This window comes from Folsomia candida, unplaced genomic scaffold (assembly GCF_002217175.1).
Source record: "Folsomia candida strain VU population unplaced genomic scaffold, ASM221717v1 Fcan01_Sc001, whole genome shotgun sequence".
In the NCBI taxonomy this organism is placed as follows: domain Eukaryota; kingdom Metazoa; phylum Arthropoda; class Collembola; order Entomobryomorpha; family Isotomidae; genus Folsomia; species Folsomia candida.
Window position 1 is genome coordinate 26,319,821 of NW_019091193.1, and position 11,474 is coordinate 26,331,294.

General features: G+C 38.6%; 4 protein-coding genes across 7 annotated transcripts; 3 read left to right on the forward strand and 1 right to left on the reverse strand.

Moving 5' to 3' along the window:
• The first annotated feature begins 134 nt into the window (after positions 1–134).
• LOC110854182 lies at positions 135–2,330 on the forward strand. The gene is made up of 4 exons (XM_022102585.2): positions 135–329; positions 399–1,794; positions 1,864–1,961; positions 2,039–2,330. The coding sequence occupies exons 1-4, from the start codon at positions 270–272 to the stop codon at positions 2,249–2,251; spliced, it is 1,767 nt and encodes a 588-aa protein (XP_021958277.2). The 5' UTR covers positions 135–269; the 3' UTR covers positions 2,252–2,330.
• On the reverse strand, positions 2,278–6,408 carry LOC110854171. 2 transcript variants are annotated; one of them, XR_004833759.1, is made up of 2 exons: positions 3,542–6,408; positions 2,278–3,426 (listed from the first exon to the last, which is right to left on the reverse strand). XR_004833759.1 is itself a non-coding variant. In XM_022102573.2 (2 exons), exon 2 carries the CDS (start codon positions 3,406–3,408, stop codon positions 2,593–2,595), a length of 816 nt encoding a protein of 271 aa, XP_021958265.1. In that variant the 5' UTR covers positions 3,409–3,426; positions 3,542–3,808; the 3' UTR covers positions 2,278–2,592. The 2 variants fall into 2 exon arrangements, 1 of the variants encoding a protein (XP_021958265.1); XM_022102573.2 differs by having other exon boundaries at positions 3,542–3,808.
• A 128-nt stretch (positions 6,409–6,536) lies between these two features.
• Positions 6,537–7,925, forward strand: LOC110863201. 2 transcript variants are annotated; one of them, XM_035846816.1, is made up of 3 exons: positions 6,537–6,695; positions 6,773–7,105; positions 7,183–7,925. In XM_035846816.1, exons 2-3 carry the CDS (start codon positions 6,801–6,803, stop codon positions 7,733–7,735), a joined length of 858 nt encoding a protein of 285 aa, XP_035702709.1. In that variant the 5' UTR covers positions 6,537–6,695; positions 6,773–6,800; the 3' UTR covers positions 7,736–7,925. The 2 variants fall into 2 exon arrangements, with proteins under 2 accessions (XP_035702709.1, XP_021968148.1); XM_022112456.2 differs by having other exon boundaries at positions 6,539–6,695; positions 6,793–7,105.
• Positions 7,926–8,782: 857 nt separating this feature from the next.
• LOC110845491 lies at positions 8,783–11,438 on the forward strand. 2 transcript variants are annotated; one of them, XM_035854238.1, is made up of 8 exons: positions 8,783–9,293; positions 9,388–9,440; positions 9,523–9,606; positions 9,706–9,897; positions 9,969–10,271; positions 10,352–10,561; positions 10,646–11,038; positions 11,161–11,438. In XM_035854238.1, the coding sequence occupies exons 1-8, from the start codon at positions 8,999–9,001 to the stop codon at positions 11,278–11,280; spliced, it is 1,650 nt and encodes a 549-aa protein (XP_035710131.1). In that variant the 5' UTR covers positions 8,783–8,998; the 3' UTR covers positions 11,281–11,438. The 2 variants fall into 2 exon arrangements, with proteins under 2 accessions (XP_035710131.1, XP_021947618.1); XM_022091926.2 differs by having other exon boundaries at positions 8,785–9,293; positions 10,646–11,074.
• The last annotated feature ends 36 nt before the right edge of the window (positions 11,439–11,474 follow it).

Consider the following 11,474-nt stretch of genomic DNA (forward strand, 5'->3'; position numbering starts at 1 on the left):
CGAAATTCAGAACCGCTCCACATCACGTTTCACTACGTAATACGTAAGTAAGTAATGTAACACTAACGAAGGCAATGATGACTCCGTAGACAACCCGCACCCCAGATTATTTTTAGAACCTGGCGAGAGTAAAAAGAAAATTTTAAAGCACATGCAGCCGATACTGGTGATTGCTGCTTGGAGCGTTTTTGTAACTAGTTCATATTCACACATCAATTTTTAAAGTCGTACATTTTATAATAATTTCGAGTAGCATAGTTTTCATTTTTATGGAGGAAGAAACCATCGAAGGCACCTGTTGGTCGCATCATCCTCTTCTAAATACTCATGTAAGTAACATTCCATGTAAATATGGTGGGATTCATGTATTTTGTACTACATATTCATTTTGGTTAAAGATTGTGGAAATAATTTTCAAACAATGCGACACTCGGACGCTTCTGAGTTGCCGAATGGTTTGCCAAACCTGGAACTCCGAAGCGTTAAGAATCATGGCAAGGGACGAAGTAACGGCGCTGGTGAAAGGGAAAAACGCAATAGAAAATTTTCTAGAGTGCATGAAAACATCGGATAGCCAGCCATTCTCTTCGTTCTCAATGGAATTGTCCGCACTTGCACTTGGCGAACAATTTCAGTCCACTTATGACCTCATTTTCCTCTTGAAAGACCGGATGACACAGGTCAAGTTTGACTATGAGATGCCAACGTCTTCGATAAACCCCTCCGAACTTGAAGTTAGCAGCAGCAGTGATAATCAGATTGACGACCTGCTCGACGATGACGAAATCAATCCACGATTCTCACATTCTCAAATCATTACACTCCCAGTTTTATCATCGCTTCAATTCTTTTCTACCAACATTTTTCCGCCAAAGTCTCCAAATCGACTCCCTCGACTTTTTGACCTGCTAAAAACCCCTCACCTTACGAGCCTAAGTGTTCAGCACCTTTATGCAACAGAGTGTACTTCTACTATAGTAAAGTTTCTGAAAAATGTAGAGTCACCAATTTCCAGTCTTCGCATACCATGCACCGAATTGCCAAAAGTTGTCGAGGAAATCTCCAACAGCGGTCAACTTATTAACCTCAAATATCTTCAGCAGTTGGACATTTGTGACCTGTTCCACGGTTCTTTTGCAACTAATGAAACTATTCGATGTATACAAGAAAATTGTCAAAATCTACGGAATTTATCCATTGAGTTAGGAATTCGTGTGACTTTTGATGCTGTTTTCAAGCTACTGGAAATTTTGTCACATTCCTTAAAAAATTTGAAATTAATTATTCAAGACAAAAATTTGTTGTCGAGAAATATGCAACGAGTAAATTTCTACTTTCCACACATGCCGAAACTTGAAAGCTTATTTTTGCGATATGCAAATCCAGGTCTGGTTTATTTTATTGAGGAGCTGCCTCAGCTCGCCTCATTGGAGCTAGAAACCCCGTGGACAAGGAAAGTGAGAGGACAGATTTTTCCAGGAGTCGATTCCAAGATTTATACGCAACTCCAAACACTGAACCTCACTGAAAAATTGACAGATCAAGATGTTCGCGTTATTCGACGCTTGTTCCCGAATTTGAAAACACTGTGTTCATCTTTCCAATCAAATCTTGCCTTCCAAGAAGTATGCCAAAGCTATGGGGACCTCCTCGAAGTCCTGATTGTGGACAGAAACTCTTCAGTCACCGATACAGGAATTTGTGGACTTTCCCAAGAAGATCTTTCTAAATTTTCACTAGAGGGGTTATCAGATGCTACAGAGTCGCCTTCAAAATCTATCGCCATGCTCAACCGTAATTTCATGCCTAAATTCAATTCTGACAAAAATAAGGGATAATTAGGATTATATTTTCTGTGGTTAGGTCTGAAATGTCTAAAATTGGTACAATTGGGCCTATCCTGGAAATCCTTGGTCCTAGGTGTCTGTCATCTTCATGATCTGCAAACACTATCAGTTCAGGTAATCTGTTTAATTATAAATGCATGCGATTAAGTATAATTAAGTTGTATTTATGTGGGGCAATGTTCTTGTTGCAGGCAACGACTTTGAAAGTAGAAGGAGTTGATCTCCAGAAAAATGACACAGTCCTTCAACAATTATCTAAGCATCTGCCCCATCTTCGTAATTTATCCATTTGGATTAGGAGAAATTCGGAGAGATTGAACCCAGATGAGATGCAACTTCTTAATGCGAGGTATCCCCAATGGCGAATTGATATTACGATCCAAGCAGTTTGCAGTGTTATGTAAAGATTTTTTTATGCGAAAACTGGAACTATGTACTATTATTTTTATTAGAATATACAAAGTGAAGGTTCAAGAATTTCAATTTAACAAATATCTAAATAGCTATCACATTATTGACAGAAAATATGAATGCATTGATTGGTTCTCATAATACTAATCATAATATAATATTTGGCCTACGTAGATATAAATGCATAAATGAATAATTCCAATTCCAATACACTACTGAGTAAGTACGCAGCTATAAAATAATTAATGGTTTGTAGAAAAATGCAAGAATGCTGGAAAACTCATTTCAAGTAAATTAAATGAAGGAGGAAGCGCAATTGCGTAATTTTAGATTTTTAGCTGTAAACTCGCGTAACCTTTCTGAAATACCACGTCGGCATCTCCTTGTATTTCTGGGTGAGCTTAACCGAAGCATGAAACTTGTAGCCGTGATTTCTCATCTCTGTGCACAATTTCGTAAACAGCTTGCATTTTTCCATCCCTATGCCGCTTGTAACCCACGGAAATCCGTACAGCTTGAATTCATGAGTTCCCGAGCAAAGATTCTTTGAAGACTGGATTCCACGTTTCCACACGGACGAGATCACGTCGCGAACGATGGTGATGAATCCTATGGGCGCGGAGATAAGTCGGAGCCGATCAGTTCTAGAAAACGAGATGGCAAAGATTCTGGCTTCACGGTCAATTAAGCTGTCCTCGAAGAACAAGGTGTCCTTCCCATTTTCCTTCATAGAAATTTCACAGGTTTGGAGGAGACCCCAGCCATGGCGAGCCAGTCGTTGCATTATTCCCCCAATCACACGCCGAGAACGGATGGACTGGTCAGTCCGACGAAGAGCACTCCATGGTCCAAATGCATCAATCTCCTGAAGCACGAACTTTATGGTTCCATTGTTGGCGAAGGTGGTCGTTTTTATGGCTCCCCAGTACTCCTGGATAGCTTCACTGACCAGCTCGTAGTATCCGGGAGGGCAGTCGATCAAGTGCAATTGATTATCCTTGACCAGTAAAATGCTGAACACGTGATGACGGTGCTGACTGATGAGCTCGTCCACCTGTGGAGCTTGTCGGCGTTGAGGTGGGAGTTGGTTCAGCTGGGCCACTTGGCTGTAGGCTGGGGGAGGAGTCTCGCTACCACCACCGTTCGACATCTTTAAGAGCTGTCAGGTCTGAAAGTGGATTTATTAAGTTAGAATAACTTATTGTAAAGGCAAGCACGATGCAGAAATTCGATTTAAATTCAATATGCATTTTTCGTGTAGTTTCCTTTACAGATTGTCTTACCTCTAAAAGTTTTTAATTCGGAATGTCAGAAAATCTCACAATTAATGGTGCAGAATTCTATGCAACAATATTATTTAACACATTTTTAACAGGCTGAGTACTGGAATTACCGTGGCACAGGACTTACAATTAGTTACAAAATCTATCAGTTAAGACTCTAAACTTTAGAGTAATAAGATACTTTTCAATAAGTGATTTTACATATGTATGTAGTTAAAGCATAAAAATATTGAGTCATCATAGTTTCCAGTTAAGATTAGAGATACGGAATTGGAGATATCAGATAACATTGCATTCTTTAAGGACAATCTCCTAGACTAAACTAAACTGGAGACTCATATTTCTGGCCTTGCAGTGGAAGAAACAAGTCAAACAAATGTACATAATTGGGTCTTGCTTTATTCAAAACATTCCTGCATTGTGTACATATCCGTTTTGTTTTGTAGGTGGTACACAAATTAACTGGGTTTTGTTAAGTTAGTTGTGTTCGACATCATACATATTAGCTGCTAAAATGTTGAGTAAAATTTTCAATTCTAGAAGCTTGTTTATACATAAATACTTAACATGTGTGTATTAAAAATAAGTGCTTTAAATTATGGTTGACATTTATTTTCATGCATTTGCACTCGAGTCGAGGTCGGGTGTACGTTAACTTTAATGTTCCATCAAAGCATCGGGATTATAGTCGATATCGTTTATATACTCGAACCATTCTCCCATCGTGATAAATAATTTTCCAAGAAGAGCTGTAAGCAGAATAACTGCTCCAAGAAATAAAAGTACCACTGTTGGATGATCTGTTGCAAAGTCGGTGTAGAGTCTGATCGGCCATCCGATCCATGAATTTTCCGGAATTCTGCCCAAAATTGATGTTGAAGGTGCTATACAAATTCTTGGGAAACAATCTTGACATTCATCAATGGTGGCAATAACAAGGGTGTCAGTTTTTGTGGATTTTTGAATCTTATCCCCGTCTCCACCTCCACTAGCGATTTCATCATGGACACCCATCACTAGTTCACCCATCTCAGGGGACTCATTCTTTACAGGAACTTCTAATTTAACCAAAGATTCCTCTGCAGTTTCCAACATCTCTTCTTTGTCATCATGATCGAATAAACTCATACGAGGTGAATCCGGGATGGTTAGATCATTTCTGACAAGTAACCCCGAGTCATCACTATTTACGCCAAGTCCTTGCCCCAGTCGGAGTTGCAAATTGTAGTCATGAATTTCGTCAATTTGAGACAATCCATCACTAGTCCAGTGATCTTTACTAGCGAAAGACTTGGGTTCCTGGTCAAAGTCAATCTCAGTGGGCTCGTCATTAATAAGGAACTGTTGATGGTCATCGTCGTCGTCGTCGTCGTCACACAGCGATACTCCTGATTCGGAGAGGATTGGAGCAAAAATAAAACGCGTGCTGTCTTTGTACACTCGGTCAGTTGATTGATCTTTATCTGTCCAATCGTAAGATTCCTCGTTGATGTTGAACCCTGGAGCCGCATAAACGTCGGACACATCCATGCACGTTCTTCCAGCTGACCGTTTCCCAAAGTCCGGGTTTTTGTAGTAAACCACCGGAGACTTTGTTCTCTCAACCAAGAAGCATCCTTCTAAAGTCGTTTCCTCAGATGTCCTCTCACTGGTGGACGCATATTCTTGCTTTGGACTAGCAGCATTATGATCATATGCATGTTGATTCATCTGCCTTATTGGGGCCAAAGTTGGGTGGGAATCTGAGACGACTCCAGAGAAACTCGTGTCTGATTTTGTGTTGCTAAAAAGTGGGTCCATGGAGAAACTGGTTTGCACTCTGCTAACAATCCTTCTAATCTGCATTTCATTATGTTTACTTGGAATTGGAGCGTAATTTTGCCCTTCGAATGTGTTAAGACCTAAATTGTGACCACTTTCTCGTGATAAACTGTCGAGTTCCTTCTTCAACAGCATTTGAGAGGTTGTCAAAGCTGCCATTGAACTAAAAGTTTTTTCATCGAGTCGATTTCGATCTCCATCGTCCCAAATTGTGCTGCTGTCTCGTTCCAACTGCGCAGAAAATGAACTATGATCAATTATTATCGAACGAACAATAAAAAGATTCACAAGTTAATTATTTAAGAAGATGATTCACCTGAGCATTTTTTCTGGCCAGGGCGTAATACGTTGCACTAAGACCTGCCACCGCCAATCCGGTCCCTGCGTGTGTGGCGAAAGTCCACATACCGGCGTATCTAAATTCAGCCAAGTAATTAAGTTGGAGGGGAAGAGTTAAAGAAAGTCGTGCTAATTATCATAAACCATTGTGTATAAGCACTCAACATACTGATGTATCACGACGACTATATAACTGCACAAATACCAAGGCTCATGGATACTGTGAAACTCTTGAATTGAATGTTTCTCATGTTGTCATATCTTCCGTAAAACTTCAAAAATTCCTTTGTTGGAAATGTTGGGGGTATGAACCGATATAGGCTTGCGTTACAATGCAATGTGACATGCGATCCAAATGAATTTAATTTTTCTCCAAAATTATGATTTTTGTAAAATTCTTTTGACAGTGTCATCTTGTAAATAATAAAATGTTACCCAGTCTTTTTTATGCCGGGTGATGAAACTTATCCAACTTTTAATTATTAAAACATGGGCCAGCATAATTTAAATACATAAGTGAATATATAAAGATAATATCGCTTATAGCTGTACTACGTTTTATTATACGTATGTAATATCCAGTAAATGAGCATTGCCTAAAACGAGACAAAGTATAGATCTGAACATCTTGTTATGTAAATGAATTCAAGTAGGAACTGCAGTCACAAATTCCTCACAACAATGCTCAGCCATCAGTGCAATAATCTGCTCTCACAAGTCTCACAACAATGCAATCCTCTAGGTCGAAAATCATGCATACATACAAACGTACGAAGGAGTGATAGTCGTACACTTTGCATCGTCATTGTCTTCTTCGTCTTCAGTGGAGATGCACTCATTGACTACACGAAACCCTTCCATTGATCTCAATTGGCCACCCATTTTAATTTATTCGCCTTTCTAAAATCGACTAGAATCAACTGAGAGCTCTAAATAATTGAAAAATAATAACACACAGAGTTTCACACTCCCCTATCCAGTCGCCATTGTAAAGGTAAGCAAAAGTCTCCCAGCAGCTTAATCAGTTATAAAAAATTATAGAGTTCAAACAATAATGCATACAAATAATAGTAATAAATCTCGTGATATAGGCAGCAGAATGAATCCAATTCACATCTCTGTTCATGTCTTCGTACTTTGCTTCGTTTGGGCACCTTGTCTCGGGAAGGAGTTTAAGCCGGAATCCTCTTCCGAGTTGCAGACTGCCTTAAATTCTGCAAATCCAGGGGACACCATTCAACTCCAGGCGATGGACTACCACGGGGATTTTTTAATGCAGAGGAGTGGGGACAAAATTCACCCCATAAAAATCCTTGGCACCGAGAACGATGATGGTTCTTCTGGAACCGGGTTGGTTGGAAACACGACCACGCTATTTCTCAAGGGAGACCACTACATTGTAAGGTAAGGACAAATCTGTAACAGGTTTAGTTAGCCATTTACAAGCTAATAATACCAGTACTTATTTATAATATACGAAGGACGCTCAACATAACCGGAATTGAGGAAGGACTTTATCTTGAAGGGAACCACAACTCGGCTGAATCCTTAGCTTTCTACGGTTTAAAGCAAGCCATCCTTGTTGAAGGGACCCACAATGTGTTTGGCTCAATTTCACTCAGTGACATTGAGGACGGGATTTTTGTTCGGGGATCAGACAACAAGTTTCGCGACATTTCAATGAACAATGCCACGTCAGGAATCATAATCGAGTCTGGAGACAGGACCAGGCTACACAACATGGCAATTCACGACAGTGAAGGGAAAATCCTCTCTCTCGTCCTCAACGAAGGGACGTGTTGTGGTCGGGTGTCTAATACCATTTACGACGGCCTTGTGGAGATCAAGGGAAACGGATACAACTTTCGAAGCACGGTTGCAAACGGGGCCATAAATATTGTTGGATGCAATAATAACTTTGGACGCAGCGTCTTTGGGAGGACTTTCTTTACGAAGGAATGCGAGAATAAAATGGTCACTTCCAACATTTACCACTTTCCACAAGATAAGCCCACCACACTTCAAACTCTTTGAGTCAATCTGTTTAAAAATCAATGAAAATGTCCACCATTTTATGCTAATGCAAAAAAGTACAAAAATTGGAATAAACTAAAATTGACAATAAGCTTGTGAATCAATTACATGGTTATGTATTTACATAAAATTATGGTTGTATGGTTGTACCAAATCATTAATAAATGTCTCAAGTTTATTTTCACAATTATATCATTTCAACAATTCGTACATTCTTGTTACATACACTTTTCTTTGATCATCCAGGCTGGATAAAATGATGGGACATCGGACATCTCCAATTAATTCTTGACGAAGAGAGACAAGGTTGTAAATTGCAACTCGTCATCCCACTGACTGTATGGTTGACTAATCCTAAGCTTATCTTCAGTATGCGATGTGGTTGAGTGAGAGCACAATAAATTAAGCTAGCCTGCATCACTTTTGACTTTGTATTTAATTGTGAGAGATAATTGGCTTATTTGTAGCGAACCATAAAAGTATCTCAGGACCAAAAGTTTGTAATGAAAATAAAAATGTACCCAGCAATTTTTATTAAGATAGCCAACAGAAGTTATTTTTGGTCGCAGTAATATTTACTTGCATTACGTTTAATTAAAGGATGCATATTTATATTCAAGCATTTTTACAGATTCTGCACAATGGGAATCATATTTTCATTGTGAAAAGCACTTATTAAGTAGCTGATCAGCCTTATCTGCAAAATAATGCTGGACGATTTTACTGGTCCGATAAATACGTATGAGTTCATGCTTTCTAATTGTAAGTATGAGCCATATAAATTTAACAATTATAACGTTTTTATCTCCACAATTTCCGTTCTAATGATGTCCAAGCCAATTCTTATCGCAAGCAGTCGTCCGCCTTTCATTGATCATGAGAGTCTCTCTTGACATACAGTGTTTATGCGATTACACTAAACTGAAACCCGATGAAGTATCAAGTTCGACGTTGTGTATGTCGTTAATTCCTTATCACTTGGCTAAAATAGTTTAGTCGCCTCCACATTATAAGCATGCAAAAACTATTTATTTAGCATACACATCCTTGCTTACTCGTTCATTCTTACATTTGTAGCCATACCGGTATGTCGTCATAATTTGCAAAATTACCGTTCAAAAACTTACGTAGACAGGCACAGCCTTGTCGGTCAAATTGACTCCCAAATATTTGACGTACCTTAAGTGCCAATAATGTCGTGATTTCCAACCGCATCACCTTTCAATTATTAATCACGACAAATTAACTTTTATTCTTTTTAGGATGGAATGTGCTCATTGTAAAATACTAATTCTACCAAAGCTCCACTTTTACCAATGCAAAAATTGCTCGCGATACTACCACCGTAGCGGATGTGTCCAGCCAGTGTTCCATGCAAATTTTTGTCAACTTAAGAGAACAGGATGGATATGCAACACATGTCAATACAGAGATTTGAAGGACATCAATCACTCCCCCTTTTTGACCAGCACACAAGTAAATCAAGACAACATAGCTCAAGCAACGCCAGACAACGCCAACATTGTCACACCGATCACAACTTCAAAAAATTTTCGCAGTACGGATTTAAAATTTTGGCATATAAGAAATATGATATTATTGAAGTGGATAATTTATTTGTGAATTATACATAAGAATATTTTGTCACCTAGTACGTCATTTAGACTTGTATCGTTACATGGGATGCGTCCATTGCACCAAAAGCGTGAGATTACGTCTCGACTATTCCAATTACTTTCCAATTCTTGAAACTGAAGTGTTATGCAACGAGATGAATTTTTTTGCAGATGAGAATCGCAACTAGCGAAGGGAAGTTTATCTGCACTACATGTAAGAGAGAAACGGGTCGAAAAATTTGCTTCGTGGCGCGGGTACTTATTTATTTACTTAATTGATGAACAAGACCTCAAACAAAACATGGTTGAGTAATTTATAGCTGCACAATTTGTATTCAATATATTTTGTTCCAGCAAATAGTTTTGCAACATGTATCGAGTGAATGTGAAGACATTACGGTTGTGGCGTACAATAATGAGATTGTGAAGCTACTTGGGGGGCATGAAGCGTGTTCCTTTCAAAGCGATGAGGATGCCCGAGTTGAAGCAGCAAAAAGACTGATCGGAGCCATTATCAGCTTGAAATTAGAAAACTATAATTTATCAGTAATCATAAAGAAATTATTCATACCCGATGCTAAATTTAGAAAAAATATTCATTTAAGAAACTTTTTCAGCCTGAAAAGTGCAAAATTCGTGGAGCACGAGAGGAACTAGTGGCGAGAAACATTAAAGTCATTTGCTATCCGAATGACGAGGATAAAAACTATCTTATTGAATCACCAATCAGTTTGTCCGAGAGTTTTAAAGAGTTGCACGTAAATAATGGAGGATGTCCACGTAGGGTCACGGAAAACGAAGAATCCAATCTAATAAATGAGAACCGCCCAAAGAAACTTGCAGTTCGTTCTGCCGATAGGAAACATAATGCTTTGGAAACACTAAATCTATCAGGAACCATGTCTATAACGGCTCTGGAAGTAACTTTTCAATGAAAAATGGTCAATTGTTGTATGTCGTACAGGATAAGCCTTGTAATTTTTTTGTTTACTACTAAAAGGACAAATACACGACTATACTGCCTGGACTCGCGTTGGTCATTAACAACCAGAATTACCCTCGTCGGCCTCTTCGACAGCAAAAAAGAGTAGGATCAGAGAAAGATGTAGAATCTGTGCTAAGTTTGTTAAAATTTTTAAAGTTTAAGCTATTTAGACCCACAATAGCTAATCGGACTGTTTCCGGCGTTGTAATCGACCCATCCCTCGAGGTGAGTAAAGTTTTAACGACTTTATCGAACAATTTTTTGATGCGAATTCTGACAAATTTTGATAAATGTTGGTTACATTCGCAGGAAATCAGAAAAGTCATTCTACAGTTTAAAGCAGCTCTTGATCAAAACAATGCGTCATCATGCATGGTCATTTTTATGGGTCACGGAGCTTGTGGAAGTCTCACACTTACGAATGAGAACTCAATCTCATTATGGACAGATTTAGTTTACCAGTTCTCAGACAAAAATTTTACGAGGTTTTCTGGAAAGCCAAAAATATTTTTTGTGGAAGCATGTCAAAGTTTTCAAGGAAGCCAGGAACGTTCGGATGAAGCGCACTCCCGAAGCCTGTCAAGGGACACAATCTCAGACACGCTGGTTGTGGTCTCGTCAGTACCAGGGAAATATTCCTTCTTGTATCCCACGTTGGGGTCCATTTTTATCCGAAGCCTGTGCTCCTCTATGAGACGCTGGGTAAACACAGAGCACCTCCTCGATATCATTAAAGCTGTAATAAATATATAAAATAAAGACTGGTCCTATTTTTTCATATTGAAAATCATGATGAGCATCAACTAACATTGAGTTTTTCACAGGTGCAAAGACTTATGGCGATGGAAGTCATTCACGCACAAAACGAACGAGGTCAAGACCCATATACACAAATGCTGGATTACAAGGATTTGATGTTCAAAAGATTTTATTTTAATATCTAGTTCAAAGACAAAGTTCGAAAACAAAGTGTTTAGGTCATGTAGATAGATAGTAATTATCGGTATTATTTCATTATTATTGAACAAATGTGTACTCAACTCACTGTATTTTATTGTTACTATAATATAATAATACCATTCATGCATTCATTTGGACTGAATATTCAATTTACGCGTCGAAAAGTTTTAATTAGTTA

What these genes read in the sequence shown, in the direction of transcription:
- LOC110854182 (XM_022102585.2), top strand. Translation starts at nt 270, where the DNA reads ATGGAGGAAGAAACCATCGAAGGCACCTGTTGGTCGCATCATCCTCTT. An exon ending in ATCTATCGCCATGCTCAACC is followed by an intron (nt 1,795 to 1,863) that starts GTAATTTCATGC and finishes TTCTGTGGTTAG; the next exon opens with GTCTGAAATGTCTAAAATTG. An exon ending in TGCAAACACTATCAGTTCAG is followed by an intron (nt 1,962 to 2,038) that starts GTAATCTGTTTA and finishes TTCTTGTTGCAG; the next exon opens with GCAACGACTTTGAAAGTAGA.
- LOC110854171 (XM_022102573.2), bottom strand. Translation starts at nt 3,408, where the DNA reads ATGTCGAACGGTGGTGGTAGCGAGACTCCTCCCCCAGCCTACAGCCAA.
- LOC110863201 (XM_035846816.1), top strand. Translation starts at nt 6,801, where the DNA reads ATGAATCCAATTCACATCTCTGTTCATGTCTTCGTACTTTGCTTCGTT. An exon ending in GGAGACCACTACATTGTAAG is followed by an intron (nt 7,106 to 7,182) that starts GTAAGGACAAAT and finishes TAATATACGAAG; the next exon opens with GACGCTCAACATAACCGGAA.
- LOC110845491 (XM_022091926.2), top strand. Translation starts at nt 8,999, where the DNA reads ATGGAATGTGCTCATTGTAAAATACTAATTCTACCAAAGCTCCACTTT. An exon ending in AACTTCAAAAAATTTTCGCA is followed by an intron (nt 9,294 to 9,387) that starts GTACGGATTTAA and finishes TTTGTCACCTAG; the next exon opens with TACGTCATTTAGACTTGTAT. An exon ending in TCCTCGATATCATTAAAGCT is followed by an intron (nt 11,075 to 11,160) that starts GTAATAAATATA and finishes AGTTTTTCACAG; the next exon opens with GTGCAAAGACTTATGGCGAT.